The sequence below is a fragment of the Cervus canadensis genome, chromosome 8, assembly GCF_019320065.1.
Source record: "Cervus canadensis isolate Bull #8, Minnesota chromosome 8, ASM1932006v1, whole genome shotgun sequence".
Lineage (NCBI taxonomy): Eukaryota > Metazoa > Chordata > Mammalia > Artiodactyla > Cervidae > Cervus > Cervus canadensis.
The window spans coordinates 34,345,996-34,373,590 of NC_057393.1; the positions used below are offsets into that span (position 1 = coordinate 34,345,996).

Here is a 27,595-nt window from a genome sequence, read left to right on the forward strand (position 1 = left end):
TACCCTGTGTTATCTTCCAAAACTTCTATAGTTTCAGGTCTTATATTTGGTCTTTAATGTATCTCTAGTTGACTTTTCTCTCTGGTGTAAAATAAGGGTCCAATTTTATTCTTTTGCACATGAGTATCTATTTTTCCTGCATTATTTGTAGAAGAGACTGCTCTTTCCCCACGGGGTAGTCTTGGCATACTAGATGATGATCACATGACTCTGTAAACTTGGATTCACTTCTGGGCTCTCTATACTATTATATTGCTCTGTGTTTATTTTTAAGTTAGTACAAAACTGTTTAATTACCTTTTAAATATATTTAAAATCAGAAAGTGTGATGCCTCCAGCTTTGTCCTTCTTTTTCAAAATTGCATTGGCTATTTGGAGCCTTGTGCTTCCACATGAATTTTAAGATTATTTCTATTTTTGTATAAAATGTCATTATGATTTTGATGCATACTACATGGAATATTAGATGACTTTGGGTAGTATGGACAGTTTAACAATATTAACTCTTCCAACCTATGAACATGGAATATCTTTCTATTTCTTTGTGTCTTTTAAAATTTCTTTCAGCAATGTTTTACACGGCTTGGTGTACAGGCTTTCATTTCTTTAATTAAGTTATTCTTAACTTTTTGATATTTTCCTTGCTACGACAGATGGTATTGTATTTCTAATTAACACATAGCTTAGTAGTAGTATATAGAAAAGCAACTGATTTTTGCATGTTGACCACCTTATGTTCTGCAAATTTACTGAATTATTTCATTTATTAGTTCTTACAGGATTTTATCATGGAATCTTTATGGTTTTCTTCATATAAGATCATGTCATCTGTGAACAGATATAATATTAGTTCTTCCTTCTGATTTGAATGCCTTTTACTTCTTTTTCTAATTTCTCTAACTATGATTTCTAATATGATGTCAGGTATCAGGGGTGAGAGTGGATTTCCTTCCTTGCTCCAGAGCTTAGAGAAAGAGCTTTCAGCTTTTTGAAATCTATGATTCTAAGTACTGCTTTTCATATGGGCTTATTATTCCTAGTCTGTTGAGTTTTTTCATAATGAAAGCTTGTTGAATGCTGTCAAATGCTTTTACTACATCTGTTGAGAATATCATGTGATTTTTATTCTTTGTTGTGGCAATGTTGCATATCACATTGTTTGAATATTGTATGTTGATGCACTCCTGCATGACAGGGATAAATCCTGAATAGCTATGATGTATAGTCCTTCTAATTTGCTGTTGAATTTGTGAGACTCTGTCCTTGTCTTTCCTTCTGGCTTTGATGTAGCTGAATTCACACTCACTAAGGGTATAGAAATCTTTCCACTAGTTTCTGGACTGTTTTTTGACAAAGAGAATTTATTCATGTTGCTTTGAATCAATATGCCCACAGGGGAAAGTGTACTTTAGCACTCTCTATAATGTCACGGTACAGATGTTATTCCTTATGTATATTTTGTCAGACTGTGTTCTTACAAAATTGACCCATTTCAATTAAGTCATCAAACTGGTGGACATAGAGCTATTCAGAATACTCTTTCATTATCCATTTTATGTCCATGGCACTAAAGAGATGACTCCCCATTTCAAGGATAACTTGTGTAATTTCTCTTTTATGGCTTTTTTGAGGGTTCAGTTCAGTTCAGTCACTCATTCAGGTCCAACTCTTTGTGACCCCACGGACTGCAGCACACCAGGCTTCACTGTCCATCACCAGCTCCCTGAACCTACTCAAACTCGTGTCCAACGTGTTTCTGAGGGTAACCTAGCTACAGATATATCAATTCTCTTCAAATTTTCAAAGAACTAGCATTGGTTTCTTTGATTCTATCTAGTGATTTCCTTTATACAATCTCATTGATTTCTATTCTGATTTTCATTTGTAGTTTTCCTGGATTACTTTGACTTTGAGCTTCCCTTGTGGCATAGCAGTAAAGAATCTCCCTGCCAAAGTAGGCTACCGGGGTTCAATCCCTGGGTGGGGAAGAACCCCTGGAGAAGGAAATGGAACTCACTCCAGTATTCCTGGCTGAGATATCCCATGGAGAGAGGCACCTGGGCCACAGTCCATGGAGTTTCATCAAAGAGTCAGACATTACTGGGCAACTAAACAACACTCAGTGATCTCCATAATCCCTACAGGATGAAGATGGTCTAGAAAACAATTTTTCAGTTTCAAGTCCAAACCTCAAGTAACTCATGGTAACATGCAACCAAGGGAGCTTTTCTACTCTCATTCCCTCCTCTGTGCATATGAGGACCATGTGACATCTTTGCCTCTTTTTTCTTTCCTCCCTTATCTGCAATATGCACAAAAGAAGGAAAGTTTCATACTGGCTTACCAAGGTATGTGTATTAGGAACAGGCATAGCAGAAAGAGCTCTGCATTGTACAGAGAGTAATCATCTTGTTTTATTTTGATGGAGTATATAGTCCTATGAATGTAGAACTATTCAACATCAGATAATTATGTGCATTATCTGGTAGCCAATATAGATGTTACAGAGTATGAAGAATGGCAGATACATTTCTGCATTGAAATTGCACAATGAATGAAGAGAGGTCAGAGCAAGCACTCTCAGGAACGATGAGGGGAAGCAGGTGAACGATGCCCCAGATGAGAGGGAGTTGAAGACAACATCAGTGAAGAAGCCAGATGACCTAACATTCCTCACACAGGAATGAAACAGAGCTGGTAAAAAGGTGGCAAAGAAATAAACCCACTGACAGCGTGGGTGGTGTCGAGGTCCTTTGGGTCAACCACAGATTTCAAGGTAAGTTTTTGTAAAATTGTGGTCAGGAATAAAAACAGCTCCATGCGGGCCAGGCCCTCTCCCACACAAACACGTTTTCCTGAAAATAACAAACACAGAGAGTACATATTCCTTGAACTCTGTCTTTCTGGCTGTCAGAAAGAGATTATGTAATATCCATTTGATGAATGTTTGAATGGATGGATGGAAAGCAGGATGACTAGGGAGACTGATGGACAAAGGGTGGACACATATGCTATCCACCTGACATCTTCCCATAGCAAATATTACCCTTTCAACAAATATTTACTGACTATTCCAAACACTTCATTAAATTATTCACATATTATAACCACAATTTCATATTTTCAGGTTTCTATCCATCTTTTTCTAGAAAGTCACATATACTGGCTTTATTTTATGATCCTAGTCTAGTAGTTCCACATGTTTCTTTTCATTCCACACAGCCTCTGTTCTCTGCACTAAGTATACCTACTTTTCATCAACCTCCAACACACCTTGACATTTTATAACACATGGTTCTTTTTGGCTAAGATATGGTTCTCTTATATGTTCAGTTTCCAGCTCAAGTTTTATTTCTAAATTTGAAATAACTGAGTCACCTCTCCAAAGCTCCAGTAATCTAGCCCAATACTGACAATGTCTCATGTGAAGGGAAAGTGCGTGGGCATTGGGATTGCTGCCCCTCATCATGGAGAAAGCACTTCTACCAGCCCCATAGGATTACTATGTAACTCCCAACTGATCTTTAGAAGGTATCTTGTCCTTTAAAGGACTGAGGAAAAAAAAATTATTACCTGTAGAAAAAGCCACGAAATAGTCACTCCTTCTAAAGTTGCCACTCTCATCCAGGAAGTGGCCAGGATCAAATACCCCAGGGTTGGGGAATTCTTTGTCATCATGTAGCACAGAAGTCAGTGATGCTAATATATCTGTGCCCTGGAAAAAATATATGAAGATAAACTAAACTATGGAGAAGTCACGAAGCTAGAAGGAATGCTGCAAATCGCTTAGTCCATTCTAAGGATTAATAATAAGGAATCCTCAGTCCAAAGAACGGCAGTGGTATTTTGAGACAGACAGAACAAGTAATTAACAAGGATAAGTTTAAGACTAGTGGCAGTGATGCTGCTAAAGTGAACTTCAACAGCATCTGAAAACCTCGGTATCTGGGTCCTAGGGTGTCAGACCTTATGAATTCCATCTGCTAATCACCATATTTGGATACTAGTGTCTGTTCCCACCAGGTGCTTTATTTTATCATTTCAATTTTCACTCATCTCATATTTGGATTATGGTTTAAAATGGAAGTCTCTATTGAACTAGAAAGTTCTGGAGTTACCTGTTCACAGTGTTTTTATAAATGGATATATGATTTTCTGTGATAATAAGAATAAGTATGGTAACAAATATTAGTGTTTACCATTGGCATGCAGACAGTCTGTCTTTATTTAAAAATATATGGTAGGGCTTCCCTGGTAGGTCATTGGTAAAGAATCCACTTGCCAATGCAGGAGACACAGGTTTGATCTCTGTCCAAGAAGATCCCACATGCTGTGGAGCAGAGAAGCCAAGGCACCAAACTACTGAACCTGTGCTCTAGAACCTGGGAACCACAACTATTGAGTCAAATCGCCATAACTGGTGAAGCTCTTGTGCCCTAGAGCACATGTTCCACAACAGGAGAAGTCATGCAAAATGGAAGGCCCATGCACTGCAGTGAAGATTAACCCCCATTCACCACAACTAGAGAAAAGCCCGCATGTAGCAACAAAGACCCAGCACAGCCAAAAATAAATGAATAAATAAATGGAATTATTTAAGAAACAAAAATACAGTAGACGTAATACAAATTAATCCTAGATTTGAAACACAGAAAGAATGATAAAACAAGAAAAATCATTCATATCAATCAGGTTAGTATCATCAGTTTAAACAAGTTTTGCTAGCAAAGCTAAAACTGTTGGGTAAATGATTAAGAAACACTATACTCTCAAAGCCCTAATGGACTGTGCAATAGATTTTGGTGTATTAAATCTAAGAAAAGGACCTCTGCTCTGGAGCAAGTCTGGCAAATACCACTTTATCATGTGGACAGCACTGCATAACAAATAATAATGGAATAAGTGGCAGTATGGACCCTCACCTCATTTATGAAGGAAAAAAAAAAACCACTAGAAAGGTTATTCTAAGAAAATAGGGATATTTTAAGTATAGCCAGTGCATTAGATAATATCATTGTTTCAGTGATAACCCTTGTGTACACATGCTATTATTCCTCTGTGTACAATAATCACTGTTATTGAGGCATGCATACCGAAGTAAGGAGGTTTTGATGAATAGTTGGATAAGGATACTTAAGTGGCTATTAATGGAAGAAATTTTCACATATTGCAATATAGTGAAATCATTCTGGCTTATCAATGATTTAACCTGAATTCTGCATTAACTAAAACAACCTGGTATGGTCTATCAAATATACGCTGTCTGTGCTCCTGCTCAGTCATGTCCAACACTTTTTGTCCCCATGGACTGTAGCCCGCCAGGCTCCTCTGGTGGGGTTTTCCAGGCAAGAATACTGGAGTGGGTTGCCATTTCCTTCTCCAGGGGAGCTTTCCAACAGGGATTGAACTGGTGTCTCCTGAATCTCCTGTACTGGTAAGAGGATTATTTTACCACTAGGCCACCAAGCAAACTTTCCTAATTTGATTTAAAAAAAAATAACAAAATGTACATAAAACATCATTCTTAGTAGTGAGATGTATGGATGTGAAAGTTGGACTATAAAGAAAGCTGAATGCGTTAGAATTGATGTTGTTGAACTGTGGTGTTGGAGAAGACTCTTGAGAGTCCCTTGGACTGCAAGGAGATCCAACCAGTCCATCCTAAAGGAGATCAGTCCTGGGTGTTCATTTGAAGGACTGATGTTGAAGCTTAAACTCCAATATTTTGGCCACCTGATGCGAAGAACTGACTCATTGGAAAAGACCCTGATGCTAGGAAAGATTGAGAGCAGGAGGAGAAGGGGACAAAAGAGGATGAGATGGTTGGATAGCATCACCAACTCAATGGCCATGGGTTTGGGTGGACTCCGGGAGTTGGTGATGGACAGGAAGGACTGGCGTGCTGTGGTTCGTGGGGTCGTAAAGAGTTGGACACGACTGAGCGACTGAACTGAATCTCAACTCTCCTTCAGATCAGAAATAAATAAAGGATGATACAAAGATATTAACTCAGATAGGCAGGATAATGTATATAGAAATTGCAATTAACTAGAGAGAAATTTTCAGAAATGATTTTAAATTTAGCAAGTTTGCTATATATAAGGTCATAAAAATGATAAAATCAATTCTATTTTGATATTATATATGAAAAAATGGAAAAGGCATTTAAAAAATTTATAACTACTATAACCACCTTGGGAAAATTATCCCCAAAATATTCAAGCCAGTGCCTGGAATAAATTATTGAAAAACATTACAGAAAGCCCTTTAAAACAAGGAGACTATATCATATTCATATCATAATATTCAGTCTTTCTAAATTGATCTAAAATGTCACCTTTCTAAAAGAAAATCCCTGCAGAGTATTTTGGTAAATGGACAAATTGATACTAACATTCAGTTGGAAATGTGGACAGCTATGGTTAGACAAACAATATAAAAGAAACAAAAAGTGTGGAAGTCTTGCATGCTGCCTGTCAAAATCTATTACAAAGCTTTACAAATTAAACTGGAAGCAACACACAACCCATCAAGCCACCACACACAAGACTACTTTTACTTCTCTCACCTTGTGTTCATTGAGGGTTGTGCCCACACTATGTAAATAGGAACTATGAAACCAATGAGGTCAGTATAAGAGAAACCAGTCTTACCTTGGGGATGAGGTAGTTTCTGAATTTAATGTCACGGGTCACTGCATGGGGAAGACTGGTGGGGAGCAGATCAGCGTATCGCTGGATCTCATGGATCACAGCATCCGTGTAGGGCATGTGGCTCTTGTCCTGCATGCAGGGGCTCCGGTGTCTGCCAATGACACGGTCAATCTCTTCTTGGACCTTAGCTGATAAGAGATAAGTAAGAAGGATGGAGAAAGAAGAAAATGTACACCCATATTCCATACCAATTCAGGGATACATGAGGCATTATGAAGGTGTCCCAACAGCATTATGGGTTTCCCTAGTAGTTCAGATGTTAAAGAATCTGCCTGCAAAGTAGGAGACCTGGGTTCTATCCCTGGTTTGGGAAGATGCCATGGAACAGGAAATGGGCTACTCACTCTAGCATTCCTGCCTGGAAAATCCTATGGACAGAGGAGCATGGTGGGCTACAGCCCATGGGGTCTCAAAGGGACACGACTGAGCGACTAACACTTTCTTTCACTTTCAACATCATTATACACATAAACTACAAGACCAGAAATGAACCTAAACATAGAGAGGTAATGGCCATAGTAGAGACACAAGTCTCTTACAAGCCTGGCTTAAGATACATCTATACATATCTCTATATTAGCATACATGATAAAACAAAGAGAAATGATGGAATGTTTCAAATATAAACAAAATATAAAGTAAAAACTTTACATTGGCAGACTAATGGATAAGAAAGTTGTGGTACATATATACAATGCAATATTACTCAGCGATTAAAAAGAACACATTTGAATCAGTTCTAATGAGGTGGATGAAACTGGAGCCTATTATACAAAGTGAAGTAAGTCAGAAAGAAAAACACCAATATGGTATATTAATGCATACATATGGAATTTAGAAGGATGGTAACGATGACCCTATATGCAAGACAGCAGAAGAGACACAGATATAAAGAACAGACTTTTGGACTCTGTGGGAAAAGGTGAGGGTGGGAAGATCTGAGAGAATAGCATTGAAACATGTATATTACTGTATGTGAAATAGATCACCAGTCCAAGTTCGAAGCATGAAACAAGGCACTCAAAGCAGGTGCAGTGGGACAACCCAGAGGGATGGGATGGGGAGGGAGGTGGGAGGGGGTTGGCGATGGGAGATACATGTACACCTGTGGCTGATTCATGTCAATGTATGGCAAAAACCACCACAATATTGTAAAGTAATAAGCCTCCATTTAAAATTAATTAATTAATTAAAAAATATTGTCCTTCAAAAAACAAACAATAATAAAATATTAATTTGATATCAAAATAATATAGGTTAAAATTTAACTTATATGTGTTTTACTGTATTTGTGTATTTTGCGTGAACAGTTTACAATGGTATTCACTTTATCCTCCTGTTGCCAAATGCCACCACTTGGAGCATTTTAGCAGCTTCTTCTGAAATTCATGTCTTATTTCTAAATAATACCTCTTTGTTTCTATTTTTAACTTGCAAATTTTAAAACAATAATCTGATGTCCTGGCATGAGAGCATACAAAATCACACACTCACACACACAAATCCCCTTAGTCCATTTCCCAAATATATTTACATCACAATTTTTGGTTATTAGAATATTCACTCTAACAGCATTCTGACTAAATAAACATTGCTTCCTGGTAAGAAAATTATGATTATGTTCCTTTTTGGTACTTTCTTGGACCTAACCATATTATTTTAGTTCAATTCAAACAACTTTGTATCTTGATTTAGGATTGTTTCCTAACACTGAGGCAGATGCTTCAAACTCCTAATAATAATTTACTTATTATTCAGAAGTTACAGATATTCCACCACCTCTCTTTTGCTCTTGGTGTCTCTCCTCACACCTGCTTTATCCACCTAATCCATTTAGCTGTGGATATTTTCCAGGCTCGCTATCTATCAATAGCCCTGACACTTTCACTCTCCTTCATGAGTTTTTCAAATCCCCGGAGCCCATGACTTCCTCGATATGATTTCAGGCATCTGCATGAGAAAGGGGAAAGAGTGGAAAAAAACTGTGACAAACATTCTAGACTGAAAAAACCCTTTAAAAAATAATACTCAGTTTGATAGTTACTCTTGAATTCTGATGCTGTTGTGAACTCTAATCTTTTATCTATGATCTGCTATGTCTCTCTGAAAGTTTTAGTGATTTTCTCTTTCATCCTGGGGTTCTGAAATTTCGTGACCTTGTGTCTTGGGAAGGATGTTTTTATTTCATTCACTCTGTGAGACATGTTAAGATAATTTTCTATCTAGATGGCAAAACTTGGAAATCTTTTCTCCAGAGTGCTCACTCTGGAGTTTTTCTCTGGCAGCTGAATTTCAGGAAATAGGTTGGAGAAAGGAACTAAGAATCTCTGAATTCAAGAAGTGGATCTTCCCTAATCTTTCCTCTATGTTGTGACCTCACTCTTTTCCCCTGTCTCAGCCAAGCATCCTGAGTGTAGGACCTCTTAGATTCCATTTTTCTAGACAGCAAACCTCTCTCATCCTATTGGAGAATCAAAGTTACCTGATAAAAGGAGTTATCAAAGACTTGTGGCTGGGAGAGCTACTTTTATCAGCCTTTGTCTCCATTCATCCTTTTTGAAACTAGGTACTTCCCAATTCAGAACTTTTAGGGCTATAAGAATATAACTGACTTCTCCTCATTTGATGATACCACTCTCATGGTTGAAAGTGAAGAGGCTGAAGAACTTCTTGATGAGGGTGAAAGAGGAGAGGGATAAAGTCGGCTTAAAACTCAACATTCAAAAAAATAAAATCATGGAATCCAGTCCCATCACTTCATGGCAAATAGAAGGGGAAAAAGTGAAAGCAGTGACAGATTTTATTTTCTTAGGCTCCAAAATCACTGCAGATGGTGAGTGCAGCCACGAAATTAAAAGACGCTTGCTCCTTGGAAGGAAAACTATGACAAACCAGGCCAGAGTAATAGGAAGCAGAGACATCATGATGCTGACAAAATTCTATATAGTCAAAGGTATGGCCTTTCCAGTAGTCATGTATGGATGTGAGAGTTGGACCATAAAGAAGGCTGAACACTGAAGAATTGATGGTTTTGAATTGTGGTGCTGGAGAAGACTCTTGAGAGTCCTTTGGACTACAAGGAGATCAAACAAGTTAATCTTAAAGGAAATCAACCCTGGATACTCAAAGGAAAGACAGATGCTGAAACTAAAGCTTCAATACTCTGGCTACCTGATGCAAAGAGCCAACTCTTTGGAAAAGACCCTGATGCTGGGAAAGATTGAGGCCAAAAGTAGAGAGGAGCAGCAGAAGATGAGAGGGTAGATAGCATCACTGACTCAATGGAAATGAATTTGAGCAAACTCTGGGAGATACTGAAGGATGGGGTAGCCTGACATGCTGCAGTCTATGGGGTTGCAAAGAGCTGAACACAACTCAGTGACTAAACAACTTCATCCTCTCTACTGACTTCATTGTCACCCCTCAATATGCTCTCTGTGTTTCAGAAATTTTTTGAATATTTGTTGGCTGCTTCTTGACCTCCTCTTCTCCAACTTTAAAAGGTTAATTCTTATATGTTATAATCATTTCAGGGCTATTCTGACACTAATCAAGGTAATGTATGTTTCTAAACAGTGACGCATAGCCATAATCCTTTAAAAATTAATTTCTAACAAAAAGTTGTTGTGAAAGATAAAATTCTTGACTCCTCAAAATGCATTTTTTGGCAATAACCACTCTTCTGAAAAGAAACTTATGGACCAATAAAATTCCTTTACATAAATATCTTAAGCCAATTTATTGTCAATCTAACTCTTTAGAGAACTTCCTAGACTGTGGAAATTATATCAGGCAGCTTCACTAAATTTCTATAATGTCCAATGATGCTTCAGTAAGGAGCATTTCTATTTTCCCAACACTGGCTTTTTTTTTTTTCTTTTGTTTTGACTTTTGGCCACCCTCCACAGCACATGGGACCTTAGCTCTCCAAACTGGGATTGAACCCATACCCCGTGAATTGGAGGTGGAGTTGTAAACACTAGACCACCGAGTAGTCCTCAGACACTGTTGTTTGGAACATCTCATTTTCAGAATGAAGGGCCATCACAGTTACATTTCCATGATAAAACCAATATGCAGCTCCAGGTCAATTCATGCTGGCCATGCCTGCTACACATGACCTCCCATGAAATTCAGATGCTACAGTGTTGATGTTCTTACCATTCACAGAGTCTTCACTCCTCTTAGTCATCTCATATTATGTAAAGATGTCACATTGCTATCCCTTCATTAAATTTGAGAAAAATGAAGCTGCTCAGAGACTTAAATAGTTTTCTGAGAGAAACAAGGTGGAATACTTTCAAGCATCTTTCTCTCATCTCTTCTGCAGTCACCCTGCCCACCATGTTATCATACCTGTGACCTCAGGGTGTTTCAGCAGGAGGAGGAGCCCATATCTCAGTGTGGTGCTTGTTGTTTCTGTCCCAGCTGCAAACAAATCCAATATAGTGTTTGCCAAGTTTTCAGCCGTATACACAAGTTCTTGATTGTCCTTTTCCTAGGAATAATTTAATTAAAAAGTTACAAAGTATACAAAAAAGGAAGAAGCATGAAACACTAGCAGCTAAAAAACCAAGTTGACACAAATCATTCCTGAGGAAGTCCAGGCATGGACTTACTAAATAAAAACTTTTAGATAAATGCCTTAAATATGCAACAACCGATGAAAATCATCAAGAATGAAAGAAAATCTGAAAAGTGTATGAACAAGTACAGAATAATGAGAAAGTTTCTATAAAAATAAACCAAACAGAGTCTTGGAGCTAAAAAAAATGCAATCCTTGAAGATTTAAAATTTTACCAGAAAGTTTGAATAATAGACTACAGGAAACTCAAGAAAGAAACAACAAGCCTGAAGAAAGAATAAAAATTTGCAGTGTAATTATCAGAAAGAAAAAAGAATAAAGAAAAATAAACAGATCTTAAGGGACCCATGGAACTCAATCAATTGTAGTAACATCCACTTTATAGAGTCCCAGAAGAGAGATCAGGAAGGAATAAGTATTTAAAATAAGAATGACTGAAAACTTCCAAAATTTTGCGAAGTACCTGAATCTAGAAATCCAAAAAGTTAAACTCCAAGAAGGATAAAACCAAACAGACTCACAGTAAGGCATATTGTAATAAAACTGTCAAAAAAAAAAAAAAACTGTCAAAAGCCAAAGCAAGGGAGAGAATGTTCAAAGCATCCAGAGAATAGTAACTTGTCATATACAAAGGCTCATCCATATGATAACATTACATTTTTTCCACAGAAACTGTAGAGGCCAAAAATCAGTGGAAAGATATATTTAAAATCTTGAAGGCAATTATGCCCACCAAGACTTTTGTATGTGGCAAAACTACTCCTCCATAAATAGGAGCTATAAGACACCCCAAAATAAAGACTAAGGGGTTCCTGGTTGACAAAACCAAAGATACAAGATAATAATTCAAAGCCAGATTTATAAAGTTCATTGTTTCAAATAAACATGTAGGCAAATAGAAAAGCAAAAACCACTATTGTTGTTGTTCAGTCACCAAGTCATGTCCGACTCTCTGGGACTCCAAGGACTGCAGCATGCCAGGCTTCCCTCCCTGTCACTATCTCCTGGAATTTGCACAAGTTCATGTCCACTAAATCAGTGATACCATTTATCCTCTGAGATGGTTTATCCTCCAATCATCTCATCCTCTGTCACCATTTTTTCCTTCCGCCCTCACTATTTCCCAGCATCGGGGTCTTTTCCAATGAGTTGGCTGTGTGTATCAGGTGGTCAAAGTACTGGAGTGTTGGGTTCATCATCAGTCCTTCCAAAGAATATTCAGGGTTGATTTCCTTTAAGATTGACTGGTTTGATCTCCTTGCTATCCAAAGAACTCTCAAGAGCCTTCTCCAGCACCACAGTTAGAAAGCATCAATTCTTCAGCACTCTGCCCTCTTTATTGTCCATCTGTCACATCCATACATGACTACTGGAAAAACCATAGCCTTGACTACATGGACCTTTGTTGGCAAAGTAATGGCTCAGCTTTTTAATATGCTATCTAGGTTTGTCATAGCTTTCATGGCTGCAGTCACCATCCACAGTGATTTTAGATACCGAGAAGAGGAAACCTGTCACTGCTTCTATTGCATTCTAGTAGAAAAGCCTCATTTCATTTTCTAAATTATGTAAAAGAAAAGTTTATTTAAAAAATCATTATAAATAGATGATTTAAGGCACAAAATATAGAGATATAATATTGTACACCAATGAAATAAGGGGGTGAAGTTGGATGGGAGCAGAGTTACTGTATGTGATTTGAAGCTACTGAGAAATCAGTTCATGTTGAATGTTATGAATTTAGAATGGCAACAATAATGTCTTTTATAAGTACTAAGAAGTTAATTTTAAAATACACAAAAAATTTTAATGGAAATAAAAAAGGTACACTAGAAAAAAGTTGATCAAAAAAAACAAGGCTATACTGAAGGAATTGAGAAGCAAAATTATAAAATACATTAGAAGAAAAAATTATAGGGCAGAAATAGATCCTTCAATATGACTGATCTCTTTGATTGAAACTCACAATTTAAGACAGATATTGAAGGAATAAAATTTTAAACTGTGTGTAGAAATATTCCACTATGTATCCATAATGAATCTACACCAGTATAGAATATGATTTAGCCATAAAAGAAGGAAATCCTGATGTCTGTGACAAGATGGATGGGCCTTATATCTATTATGCTAAGTAAAATAAATTATACACAGAAAGGCAAATACCACGTGATCAAATTTATATGTGAAATATTCTAATAACTTTATCTCAGAGAGACCACATTGGTGGCTACCAGTGAAGGGAGAAGAGGTCAAAATGAATGAAGGGAATCAAAGGTACAAATGTCCAGTTATAAAATAAATAAGTCCTGGTGATATAATACACAGCATGATGACTGTAGTTAATGACATATTCCCTATCTGAATTGCTAAGAGTAAATTCTAAGATTTACAAGCAAAAATCTATAACTATGTGTGGTAATAAATGTTAATTATACATATTGCAGTAATCATCTTGTAATATATGGAATCATTATGTGGTACACCTATAGCTAACTGATATATAACTGTACATGTTACAGGTCAACTATTCTCAACAAAAAAACCCTGCATGTTGTACAAGAAACTCACTTGAGATGCTAAAATACAAATATATTGAATGAGAAAGAAGGAAAGAGATTTTGTAAGCTATGAGTAACCAAATAAAGCTATACTGACTATATTAATATTAGAAAAAAATTATCAAAAATAGTTTAAAGGGAAAAAATAAGAATGGGATGTTTGATACTGGACTAAGAAAGGTGAATTCATCAAGAAGTTATAGAATTATAAACGTGTATCCATCAAGCAACAGAGCCCCCCAAATATATGAAGCAAACATTGAAAGACCCAACAGGATAAATGCAGGGTTCTACAATAATCATGCAAGACTTCAATATTCAATTTTCAATAATGGATAGTACTACTAGACAAAAGATTGATGAGCAAACATAAAAACTTGAACAACACTAGAATCAACTATACTCACAGACATATAAGGAAAACTTCACTCAACAACTGCAGAATATACACACTTCTCCAGTGCACATACAGCATTCTCCACATGTTAGATCATAAACAATTCTCAACAAACTCAAGAGACACAGATGTACAGAACAGACTTTTGGACTCAAAAAGATTTTAAAAATGATACAACCTATCTTCTCTGACCACAGTAAAATGAGGCTAAACATTAATAGAAGAAAGATAGAAAGTGAAGCTGTATCTGACTCTTTGTGACCCCATCGTCCGCCAAATTCCTCTGCCCATGGGATTCTCCAGGCAAGAATAATGGAGTGGGTTGCATTTCTTTCTCCAGGGGAATCTTCCTGACCCAGGGATTGAAGGCAATCCCTGCATTTATAACTCCTGCATTGCAGGCAGACTCTTCATGGTCTGTCACCTGAGAATCCCCTAAACATCAATAGCAGAATGAAAAATTAAAAATTCACAAATATGTAAATGTAGAAAAATAAATCTGATAGTTATACATGTAAAGACCTTGGAAGCTTCAACTCCATTCCTAAAAACAATTAAAAAGCTGAGCAGACGAAAAAATAAACTTTTCAAAGACTCTTAAGAGTGTTTAGCACAAAGGGAACACCAATGCCCCCTAGCTTGGAGAGGTTGACAGGGGAATACAGGGAGTCAGACTTACCAAAAGGAGCTTCAATGAGTGAAAAGAACCATGAGAACAAGTATCAGGGAAGGAAAAGTCTGAATTGTAATAGAGAAATCTCTCAAAGTTTAGCCTGAACAACTTTGAGAGACAGGGTGACCCCATCTTCCAGGGGCCATCAAAGTTTTTGAGATTTATCTCTAGGAGTTTTAGCAAGTTCTCAAAGTACAACTGGAAAAAAAAATCAGTTAAGCTTCCAGCAGGTGAAGAGCAAAAGGAGTGTTTTTAAAATATATCAGAGCACTCGATTCTTCTTAACAAGCCTTGCCCTCAACAGAAATTAGTAATCAATAGTCTCACCTGCTGGGGTATTATCAGAGCCTAACTGACTGAAGGAAAGGGAAGTACTCAATCCAGTCAGCTCTAGCATTCCATGTGAGGGAAGAAAAATATTCACCTCTAGTCTACTAAACCTACCCTCTCCCACCTAAGGAAGGAGAAAAATACATGTAAAGCTCACAGTCCAGAGGCAAAGTTTTGTTTAATATATGAGACCAAGTCATAGGACTATAGAATGTTTCCTCTCCTCCCACATGTCACCATCATATTACTAAATGACTATTTGTAACAGTTCCTTTCACCAAGCACATCATGTTCACCATTCAACAAGAAATTACAAGGCATACCAAAAGGCAAAAACCAGAATTTGACAGAGCAAGCATCAAAACCAGACATGACAGGGATGTGAAATTATCAGACTAGGACATAAAATTATATTCCTCTGCTCATGGATTTAAAGGATAAGGTAGAAACCATGCAAGAACAGATGGGAAATGTAAGGAGAGACATAGAAATCCTAAAAAAGAATCAAAAAGAAATGCTAGAGATCAACACACTGTAACAGAAATAAAGAATGCCTTTGATGGGCTTCTCAGTACACGGGACACAGCTGAAGAAAGAATCTCTATTTTGAGGAAATCTCAACAGAAACCACCAATGCAAAGAGACCAAAGACTTTTAAAAAAGAGAAAAAAAGCATATCCAAGGACTATGAGACAAGTTCAAAATGTGTAACACATTCGTGATTGGAGAGGGAGAAAAAAAGAGATAAAGGAACAGAAGAAATATTTGAAACAATAATGACAGAATTTCCCCCAAATTAATATCACATACTAAACCACCAATTAAGAAAATGTAAGGAACATAAACAAAATATATATCAAAAAAGCAAAACATAATCCAAAAGCTCCTGCACCGAGGCATATATTTTCATATTACCAAAATAAATAAATAAATAAATTTAAAATTCTGAAAAAAAGGGGAAAAGAGCATCTTACTTATTCAAGAACAATAAGAAGAATCACTCCAACTTCTCCTTACATACCTCAGAAGCAAAAGGACAGTGGAGTGAAATATTTAAAGCATCAAGAGAAAGAAATCACCAACCAAGACTGTGAACCCTGCAAAATGATGCTTCATTAGGAAAAGAGAAATGAAGACTTTCTTGGGGGGAAAAAAGCCTGGAAAGCAAAAATTGAGAGAATTTGTTGCCAATAGAACCACTTTGCAAGAACTGTTAAAAGAATTTTTCAGAGAGAAGGAAAATCACATAGGTGAGAAACACACCTATATAAATGAAGAGCTACAAAGAATGAGTGAAGGTTAAAAAAAGTTATTTTCTTTTTTCTTAATTGATCTCAAAGCTAAAAGTTTGTTCAAAATAATAACAATGAATTTAATTGGGTAATGCTTATGAATATGTCATACAAACATATATGCTTATATAAAAGTGGGAAGAATGATAGCCTGATACAAGGAATGGAAGGGAAGAAACAGAATTATTTTGCTACTCTCTGTGAAATGGTGCTGAAACAACTAGGTAAGCTCAAGAAAAGGAGTGAAGTTAAGAGTCAGCCTCACTTCATACACAAAATGTAACTCAGAATAGATGAAAACTTTAATGTAAGAGCTAAATGTATAAAACTCTTAGAAGAAAAAGTGGTAAATCTTCACAAGCACAGATTTGGCAACAGATCCTTAGATTTGACACCAAAGTTACAAATATATGTGCATATATTTGTCTTATATATGTATTTGTCTGATACACATGCTAGACTTCATCAAAGTAAAAAATGTTGTTGTGTATCAAAGTAAAAATATTTGTGTATCAAAAGACATAATCAAAGACGTGAAATGAAAATATACACGTTGAGAGAAAATACTTGCACTTTATATATATGTAAGGGCATGACGCACAAAATATCAAATTTGAGCTACAGCTATAGTTCAATGATAAAGACAAGCAACACAATTTTAAAATGACAAAGAACTTGAATAACATTTCTCCAAAGGAGATATAAAAATGGGTAACAACCCACGAACACCCTGCAAAAATATGTTCAACATCATCGTTCATTAGGGAGATGAAAACTAAAGCTACGATGAGAAACTACTTCACATTAACTAGGCAAGCTTTAATAATGACAAGAAATTGGAAATTAAGTACTGGCAATTATGTCAGAGAATAGAAACCTTTAATTGACAGTAGGAATATAAATGCTGCAGTCACTACTGAAAAAATTTGGCTGTTCCTCAAAATGTTAGACATAAAATTACCACATCTCATCAATTCCACCCCTAGGAATATATTCAATGAAAATGAAAACATGCCCATGAAGAAACATCATTTATAAGACCCAAAGGTAGACAACACAGATGTTTAACAGTACATGAATGAATAAAAATTATCAAATGTACATAAAATCAAAAATTATGCAGCCATAAAAGAGAAAAACAAAGTACTGATACATACTATAACTTAGATAAACTTCCAAAACATACTAGGTAAAAGAAGTTAGAAACAAAAGTGGCAATACTATGAGTTCTGTTATACACTATATCCATAACAAGAAAATTCATAGACTCAAAACATAGACTACAGGTTGACACATGATGGGGTGGAGGAAATGGACAGTGATGATTTAATGGATATGGTATGTTTCTGCAAAGTGATGAAAAAATATTTTAATGAATGAGCTAATTGCAACACAAAAATTGTAGCACTAAATATCAATAAAGTGTATACCTTAAAATGGTTAATTATACGGATATAAATTTCACCTCAATTTTAAAATGACACTGCTTCATAAGTTGATCTACATATTTCCTGTCAAAAGCACCACTGATTTCTTTGCATAAATTGATATGTTTTTCCTAAAAATCATCTGGAAATTCAAGAGACACACAAAACCAAAGCAATCTTAAAAATGACAAAAAATTAAAGGACTCACACTTCTCAACTTCAAAACTAACTGTTGTTGTTCAGCTGCTAAGTTGTGTCCAACTCTTTGTGACACCATGGACTGCAGCATGCCAGGCTCCTCTGTCCTCCACTACCTCCCAGAGTTTCCTCAAATTAATGTCCATTAAGTCGGTGATGCTATCTACCCATCTCATCCTGTGCCATCCCCTTCTTCTTTTTTTTTTTTTTTTTTTCCCCTTCTTCTTTTGCCCTTAATCTTCCCCAGCATGAGGGTCTTTTCCAATGAGTCAGTTCTTCATATCAGGTGGCCAAAATATTGAAGTTTCAGCCTCAGCATCAGTCCTTCCAATGAATATTCAGGGTTGATTTCCTTTAGGATTGACTGATTTGCTATCCTTACAATCTAAGGGACTCAATTTCTCCAGCACTACAGTTCGAAAGCATGAATTCTTTGGCACTCAGCCTTCTTTACGGTCCAACTCTCACATCCATACATGACTAATGAAAAAACCATAGCTTTAACTATATGGATCTATGTTGGCAAAGAGATGTCTCTGATTTTAAAAAAAAGAAAACTAATTAAAATGACCAGATGAAAGTGTAAGGACTAACATTTTGATTACTGGAACAGACATCAGATTACATAAATACCTCAAATTTTGGGTCAGCTGATTTTTGACAAAGATGCCGAGGTGATTCATATGGGGAAAATAGTCTTTTCAACACATGGTGCAGGATTTATGCTCACAGACATGTAACTCCACCTCCATATCTATGGCAATTCATTTTACTTCACACAAAATTAAGGCTTCTCTCTTCCATCCATCTACTCATTCCCATCACAGGCCAATATATACGGCATTATATATACAGCATTCACCCATCTGAAATTCCCTACCTTGCCCTTCAGTGCTAATATATTCAGATTTATTTCCAACCACCTGACATGCAAAAACTTCGGCTAGATTAAGGCTTTCTTTTCCATTTCCTCATACAGTGTGTGCAATGATCATGTCCATCATCATATCATACCATGATATTTTGTATGTTCTAACTTGTTTCTAAATGTTTCCATTTCACCTGAGATGTCATCAGTCTTTCCATAGGTATATTATTAGTATGTGAAGAGTAGAATCAATATATTCAACTGATTAAACAGTTAAATGTCATATCTTCCAAAATAGATTCTCAACTATAGATTTGTGCACAATTCAAATACTTGTCAGCATATAGTGCCAAACCACTGAAATATCTCCAGTAAATTCAATGATCCCCCCCAAACTGCATAAGCAACCAAGTTATTGAGTTGTCATTAACATTTTACCTGCTCCATCTTGATTAGAAAACAATCAATAAAATCCCGAGGATTGTTAATGTCCAGGGATGTTTGGTGTTCTCTTGTTTTCTCAAAAACATAACTCTTTAAATTAGCACAGTTTTTAATGAATTTGTTATGGCTCCCTGGGAAATAATCAATGAGAACAGGGAAAGTATTGCAGATCTACAAAAGAAAACAATAGTTTATTAACTAAAGAATACCTTATGAAAATTTATATACTATATGCCCATCCTTGGTGAGCAGCCATGTTAAAATAGTGATATAAAATGGTCTTTGTATTGAAGGAAATATTTATTTCACAATACACTGTATCTATGTTGATAGATGTATTTGAGGAAGAAAATACAACCCAGGGATAAAAAATGATAATCATTTCCTATAATCACACATCAAGTTTACAGTATAAAATCATCCTTGTATCAATTATCTTATTATTTCTTACAACAACTTTTCCCTACAATCATGAAATAAGGGATAGATTTACATTTTATAGATGACAATAGAGGTTAAGAGAATTTGGATAACTTGATATGCACAGAGATGATTCCTGATGTTTCTATTTCTGCTTAGTAGCCTCAAACACAAAATCAGTATTTTAGAACCTAGAGGGTTCAAAAGACACCATGAAACACAACTCAACCTTTTATGGATAAAGTAACTGGGAACCAGAGCAATTAAGTGACCTTTATGAGGTCACACCATTGTCATTTAGGCAGAGGGCAGAACATGTCAGCTCAGCACAGGGTACACCTGTGAGGTTTGTTTTTGGTTCCTACACCAAGGAAACAATCATTTTGTCATCCCCAAAGCAATTATTTTGTCAGTCAGGATGCCAACTGAAGTATCAAACTCTCCTATCCTAGTCGGTGTCCCCTGGCAGCACTCTCCCCCTTGAAGGAGATCTTCTCTTCCTTCCCCAAAGCAGATATTTCTGCCAATTAATATGCTGAAGTAGTAACTAAGTGGAGACTGAATGACTAGACTTGTGGGCAATGGAAGCCTTTCCAGAAGGGTCTGGACGTCCTTCTACTGCTGTGGGCATGCTTTGGAGAAGTCACCCAAGTAGTTTATGGAAAAACCATTGAACAGAGTCAACAGGACTGAATTGCAGTTCTGTATTATTCTGGGCATGTACTTTCCTGTCTGCTCTTAAAGGGCTCAGCTATCTACCCCAGATGAACACTCCACAATGCTAAGCTCTGGGCCGGACTGTGCTCTTCATACATTCGCCTCACAGCTTCGTGCAGAGAGAGATCTGGACCTCACGCAGAAAAGAGCAGAAATGATTCCTCAAGAAGAAAGGAACTTGGTCTCACCTGCAGCCATGGAGAGCTCAGAATTCTGGTGTTTTCATTAAACATTTTCATTATATCTAGAAACACCTGATCTTTATACTCAAAACGGTTCTGGAAAATAATGGAGCAGATCACATTGCAGGGAGCACAGCTCAGGATGAAAGTGGGATCACAGGGCAACCCTGAAGAATAACAATTTAAGCACGTCATTAAAGCATACATGTGAAAAACACTTTGCCTTTGAGACAGGAAGTAAACGTTATGTTAGAAAGTTTATCAGTATTTCTCCTACAAAATCCCTTAACAGCACAATATTCAACATGCACAAAATTAACACATCTTTTACCTTGATCTGAATAGCTAGTTAAATAATGCTTTTAAAAAAATATTAAAATCATATCCACTGCCAATACTTGTGCTCTCTTCAGAACCCAACGTTCCTTTGCCCAAGGGATAAAGAAGAAAATATTTAAAGATACTATTTTTAAGAGAAATAGGAGAGAATATAAGTGTATCCCTTGGGTGGTTTACAATCCCCTTGTACAGGCAAGATGCAGAACTGGCAGATAACAGTAGGGGGCACACCATGCAATACAAACTTAAAATCGGAATACAAGCAATTGTTGGGAAAAGGATTATGGAAGCTCAGGAAAGGAAAAGGACAACTTTTAATTAGTTGTAAGAAGTGGTTGTACTTGACATGGTCTTGAGTAATTATATTTTGTAGTATTTGTGTGGTAGCTCAGCATTTTCAAAGCCCCTTCAGTTAAACTCACTGAGTATATTTCACACTATTGTTGTTAGGTATTACTGTGCCCATTTTAAAGAATAAGAGGACAAGGTCCTGGAAGCAGGAGAGATTCAGCCAGAGTCACATGGCAAGATAGGGGCAACGCTGGGACTCAAACCTTGGTCTTTGGAGTTCAAGTTCAATGGGCCATGCAATGCTCCCACTGCTTTCTAATCCTGTCATTCTTTGCCTTTAAATTAGAATCTAAGAGCAAAGCCATGAAGCAAAATGAAAATGCAATTTAAAAATCCTGGGTACAAAAATAGAATCACAGACATAGAAAAGAGACAGGTGGTTGCCATTGGGGAGGTTTGGCGGAGGGGTGGAGTGGAGTGGAAAGTTGGGGTTAGCAGAGTTAGTTACTTAGATACTAAATAACTCAGTTACTTAGTTACTACTTCAGATATCAGAGTTTGGGAGAGGGGTGTTACACATAAGAGTTAAGTATCAAGTGGGTAAACAACAAAGTCCTACTATACAGCACAGAGAACTATATTCATTATCCTATGGTAAACCATAACGAAAAAATATTTTAAAAAGAATGTGTGTGTATATATATATACACACACACACACATATATATATATGTATAACTAAACCATTTTGCTGTACAGCAGAAATTAACACAACATTGTAAATCAAATATACTTCAATGAAGAAAATTGATTAAAAATTATTTTAAAAAATTTAAAAGATGGCATTTTCATATAATTTAATTACTAACATTGTAAATGCTGATTATCATCCGTTTGAAAATTCTGTAGAAAATTAAGCACTGGGGACTTTCCAGTGGTGGTCAGTGGTTAAGAATTCAACTTCCAATGCAGGGGACGTGGGATCTATTGGAGAACTAAGATTCCACATGCCGCAGGGCAACTAAGCCTGTGAACCTCCACTAGGGAGCCCGTGTGCTACAAACTACAGAGTCCACAGGCCACAACTAGAGAGAAACCCACATACTGCAATCAAGATCCAGGATGCCACAACTAACATCAATGTAGCCAAAAATAAATAAATATTAATACAAAAAAAGAGAGAAAGTCAGAGAACAATGAACTGCAATCTCAGGGTATCAGTTATATGAATGAATTATATTCATATAAAGGATTTTTCTGAATTTTTTTCAAATCATGGAAAATCTGTACTAAATAATGTACAATGCTGCTTAGAACTTCAAGATAAAGCTATTTAGAAAGAAGACAATGTGATAAATAAATACACTGGAATATTATTCAGCCATAAAAATGAAAGATTGTATCATAAGCTACAACATGAATAAAAAGTGAGAACACTGGGCTAAGTGAAAATAATCAATTACAGAAGAACAAATGTTGCATGATTTCACTTATACATGAAGTAGCTATAGTAGTCAAACTCATAGAAACAGAAAACAGAATGCTAGTTGCCAGGGTCTGGGGGAAGAGGAAATGAAGATGACTCCAGTAGGCCTCTGCCCTTGAGCAACTCATGCAAAGAATGAGATCTAGAAACCTCATCGTATCCCTATGGAATTCATCATGTAAGAGTATCAGCCAGTGTTGATTTCTTTGTTGCTGTTGTGTGATTATTTTAACGTACAGAAGGTTCAAGGAGATATTACTCAAAAGCCAATTCAAACCAGGTTGGGACCAACCACAAGACTGGAGACTGAGCACACAAACCAAAAACTGTCCAAAAGCTACCTTTGCTTCATGTGAATGCTAAAATCTCCTCTGTAGTCAGAGATTAAGGCCTATTAACATAATACATGATCTATAAAGAAGCATGCTCTCAAACAGAGCTTCTGTGAAATTATGACCACCTTTATATGTAATGACAAAACTTTCCTGCCAAATATTCAGCCCCTGCCCTGATAAAAGGACAAAACTTTTATCAGGAAAGCCAGATAAGTGACTCAGGGTGCTGAGGAAGCCAGAGCTTTGAAAAAGGATTCCCTTTACTAGATGCAAATAAACACTTTAATTCATATGTCAGTTACTCTTGGAGTTGTCTCTGATTAAACACCGAGAAGTGAACTCCTTTTGGTATGGTAACAGACAGTCGTAGTTTAAAGAGTACAGAGTATCAGGCATGTAAGATGAAAAGTTCTAGAGACCTGCTGTATAACAGTATGATTATAGTTAACAAACTCAGTGTTGTAAGTAAGTATTCACTTAATAATTTGCTAAGATGGTAGATTTCATGTTAGGTGGTTTTTTAACTATAAATTTTCAAAAGGTGTTGGGAAGAAATGGTTAAGAAATAGATAAAAGAAACATGTATCTTGGGCTTCTATGCCAGGTTCCAGGGTCCTAAGTCTTAAAAAAAAAAAAAAAATTTATTTTAGCTACACTGGCAGAGATAATTTGGAAAAGAGGTAATTTGGGGCAAGTATTTCTTTGTCTATATGTGAGTCACAGGTAAAATCTGATTTGCTGTCATTTGTTTCACTTACTACAGGATAAAGAATTTTAAAACAGCAGAATTGGGGACTTCCAAGGTGGTCCAGTGGCTGACTCCATGCTCCCAATGCAGGGAGCCTGGGTTCAATTCCTGGTGAAGGAACTAAGTCCCAAATACCGCATCTAAGACCCCGTGCAGCCAAATAAATAAATAAATAAATATCAAAAGACTAAATAGTGGAATTTGTAATATAAGCTGAAAATTAGAGTCATTACGACAAACACTTTATAGGTGATTACACCTGGTACTGCAAGGTAAATAATTACCATACATTTGTTACAAAGTCCAATAAAGGTGGGGCAAGTTTGCAAATTGAAAAGAGAGCCAAGTTTGACTTAGAGAAGACAGGGTAAGCAGGTGTTGAAATCTAGTTAAATAAACATTTTTTATAACTTGGTGTTTTACAGAATTATGACACAGCAAATATTTATTCAAAATATATAAATCAATACAGTGAGTATTATGCAACAGAAAATTAAGAGTGCTGATATTTTAAAATAGTGTTGGTTTTTAGAAAAATCATAATATATGAGAATTGCAATAAGATATCCTTAAATGATTAAAATCATATGGCATTAATATTGGCAAGTATTGTAGGTTTGGGCCCTGGAAATACTCTCAGACAAGTCTGTGAGGATGATAAATATAGTTTAATTAAGTGAATGTACATGATACTAGTTTCACACTCCATAAGCATATGAGGAGGTCATTCCCACCCTGTCCAGTTAACAACTATTCCCTGATGAAATGCTCTAAGTAGACCATCCATATTTATGCTATGAGAAAATACTGTTTTCTCACTTTTTCAGTAAATTATTCAGAATTATTTTTTGTGATTTCTGATGTGAAAACAAAAAAAAAGTATCAGAGAAAGTATGATAAGTGATCTTTAAACCCACACTGTGTACACAACCATGGGTATACACCAAACGATCAGCTGGCTACACAAAACTCCCCTGGCTTCCTCTTCTTCACAGTCTCCCCCTCGAAGGAAGGGCTGGCAATCATGATCCATAGGAAAAATGCGTCTACTCCTGAAATGTTTCCAAGGGCATCACTGGAGAAGACGGCAGTCCGTTAAGGTCAGAGTTACAGAGCATAGAATCACCCACCGTTGGTTTTTCTCAACTCCTCCACAAGGCAGTGTGCTTCCTCTTGAACTCTGTCCTCAATGCTCTTCTTCCCCATCCCAAAATTCCGCAAGGTCATGAGGGAGAAGCGCCGGGTCTTCTTCCATCTGTTGCCATTGCTGAGAATGATTCCTACCAGGAGGAGAAACAGAAACTATTAACTGGAGGGAGGCCTGAGGCAAGGAGTGAGCTTACAGTTGGCAGCCCTTCTGGTGGATCCAGCTCTTCTGGAGGGCTCTTCAAATCCCTCTTTTCCATCCTCCTCATCCCCATTTTGAATGCAGAACATGTGCACATTCACACCTACCATGTCCTTTTCTAACTTTTTCATTCACTGGGAAACGGCCTCTTCCAGAAAACTCCTCTCCCAAATCAGTCAGAGCTTCCTTCACTGCTTCATACCCATGCAAGACCACTACGGGCTTCATGCCAAAATACAGAGTGAACACAGGGCCATAGACTTTTGAGAGCTGGGAATGGAGATGCATGTAATAACAAAAGAAGTCAATATTTGATAATACCTTGTGCCTGATGCAGAATGTGTTATCATCCTACAATTGTGTGTTTCTTCTGCCACATACAGCCTAAATATTCCTGAATTCAATACCTAAACATGATGGTGATTGTTACAGCTTCCACTAATGGATGAACTGCAATGCCAGGCAATGCCAAGTAACTGGCACACAGATGACAGTTAATCCTCACATCAACACCTTCAGCAAGTTTATTTGCTCCACTTATAAATAAGGAAACCATGGTCAAGGAACTTCATTTCATTCCAGTGTCCCAGAGTTACTATATATAGAGGATTGAAATTTGAATCTCTCCTTGTTCAACTTCTGATCCTTGAACAATACATGATTCTTCAAAGCCAACCTTTAAACCAACACCCAGCTGACTGCTTCAGAGTTACATGTAGAGTTCTTCCCATGAGAATTCTCATTCTTCAGTCCTGTGATGAATGCTACAATAATTTTTTGAAGGATAGTTGACTTATAATACTGTTATAAAACTACAGTACTAGTTTCAAGATTACAGCACACTGATTCAGTTTTATATATATATATATATATATATGTATGTATATATATGTCTATATGCTTGTGTATATATATATATCATACAATGTATATCATATGTGTATATACAATTCAGTTTTATATATGTATACATACATACATGTATATACTATACATAATACATAGATATAAAACATGTTATTTTTTCAAATTCTGTTCCATTATAGGCCATTGCAAACTACTGAATATTCTACAACTCTATATTTTAAAAAATAAGTTCAAGTGTTCTAACGCCCAGCCTTGTTTGAGATCCACTGGTGTCACTAACACAGAAAGACAGGAAGCATCGTAGAGGCAGGGAGAGGACATGCAGCATCTCATGGAAGAACATCATCGTCCATCCTGCAGCATCCACAGGGTACAGACGGCAGCTTCCTGCAGAATCCAAATGAACGCTGCTGCCGCCAGTTGGACCCTGACTGATGACTTGTTTCTTTCACTCACTCATGCTGGTCTTGAACACAGAGCTATTTCCTTAATACCAAGCCCAATGCGCTTCTTCAGAAAAGTTCTGTTTTCATAGAATTGACCATCTGAACAAAATACACAGCTTATATAGTGTACATCTTCCACAAGGAACTTTTATTATTGCCAAACACTTCATTTACCAATTTACCTTCAGCCCCAGGCTGTGAAATAAACAAGGGAAGCAAATCTTTAACTTTTGACACCTTATTATTTTGATTGCTCCATTCAAAGAGCTAAGTGCTCCTCTACTCACAAAACACATTATTTTGTTTCTCTATGACAATGACAGAGCTAAAAAAAAAAAAAGGAGAAATATCAAAGTTTAGGTATATATGTATATTATTTTTTTAGTTTGGCTTAATTTACTTACTGTTTGCAAGACACTGGAGGAGCTTAAAACCTACTTACATCACTTAAGGATTGGTTGATGTTCTTAACATCTAACTGTAGGATGTTTCCAAGAATCGGGAGAGGAGTGGGGCCCGGCGGGAGCTTCCCTCTCCCAGAGCTCTGTTTCCAGAGCAAGAGGAGAAGCAGAGAGCAGAGACAGAGCACCAGGGCCACAGCCAGATCCATTGACGCCGTCTCTTCTTACTCAGACGACTGTGATTCTGATACCTAAAGCTTTTATAATAGTCACTGTTAATTCAACCTTGGCCTCTCCCATATAAACAGGCCAATCAGTTATATCCACTTTGCACTCTATTCTGAGTAGACTTTACCCCACTGATAAAAATCAAAATAAACTGCCCTTTAGTCCTGTTTTCTCTGTGTCCAGTGACCGCTCTGGAGATTCTGATTTAATCACAGTAGATGGTGTTCCAGTTATAATTTTACAAAGTGTTTCCATTATGCAACCAAGATTGAGAACCACTGAAATAAAAGATCTAATGACA

At 36.7% G+C, this 27,595-nt stretch overlaps 1 protein-coding gene across 1 annotated transcript; it reads right to left on the minus strand.

The window, feature by feature from the left end:
* Positions 1–1,452: 1,452 nt before the first annotated feature.
* On the minus strand, positions 1,453–27,314 carry LOC122446108 (cytochrome P450 2C42-like). Its single transcript, XM_043475932.1, has 9 exons — positions 27,108–27,314; positions 25,460–25,622; positions 25,135–25,284; positions 20,812–20,972; positions 19,481–19,657; positions 11,070–11,211; positions 6,654–6,841; positions 3,574–3,715; positions 1,453–2,855 (listed from the first exon to the last, which is right to left on the minus strand). Exons 1-9 carry the CDS (start codon positions 27,273–27,275, stop codon positions 2,674–2,676), a joined length of 1,473 nt encoding a protein of 490 aa, XP_043331867.1. The 5' UTR covers positions 27,276–27,314; the 3' UTR covers positions 1,453–2,673.
* Positions 27,315–27,595: the final 281 nt, after the last annotated feature.

What these genes read in the sequence shown, in the direction of transcription:
- LOC122446108 (XM_043475932.1), bottom strand. Translation starts at nt 27,275, where the DNA reads ATGGATCTGGCTGTGGCCCTGGTGCTCTGTCTCTGCTCTCTGCTTCTC. An exon ending in TCAACCAATCCTTAAGTGAT is followed by an intron (nt 25,623 to 27,107) that starts GTAAGTAGGTTT and finishes CTCCATTCCCAG; the next exon opens with CTCTCAAAAGTCTATGGCCC. An exon ending in GAAACACCCTGAGGTCACAG is followed by an intron (nt 6,842 to 11,069) that starts GTATGATAACAT and finishes ATCTCTTATCAG; the next exon opens with CTAAGGTCCAAGAAGAGATT.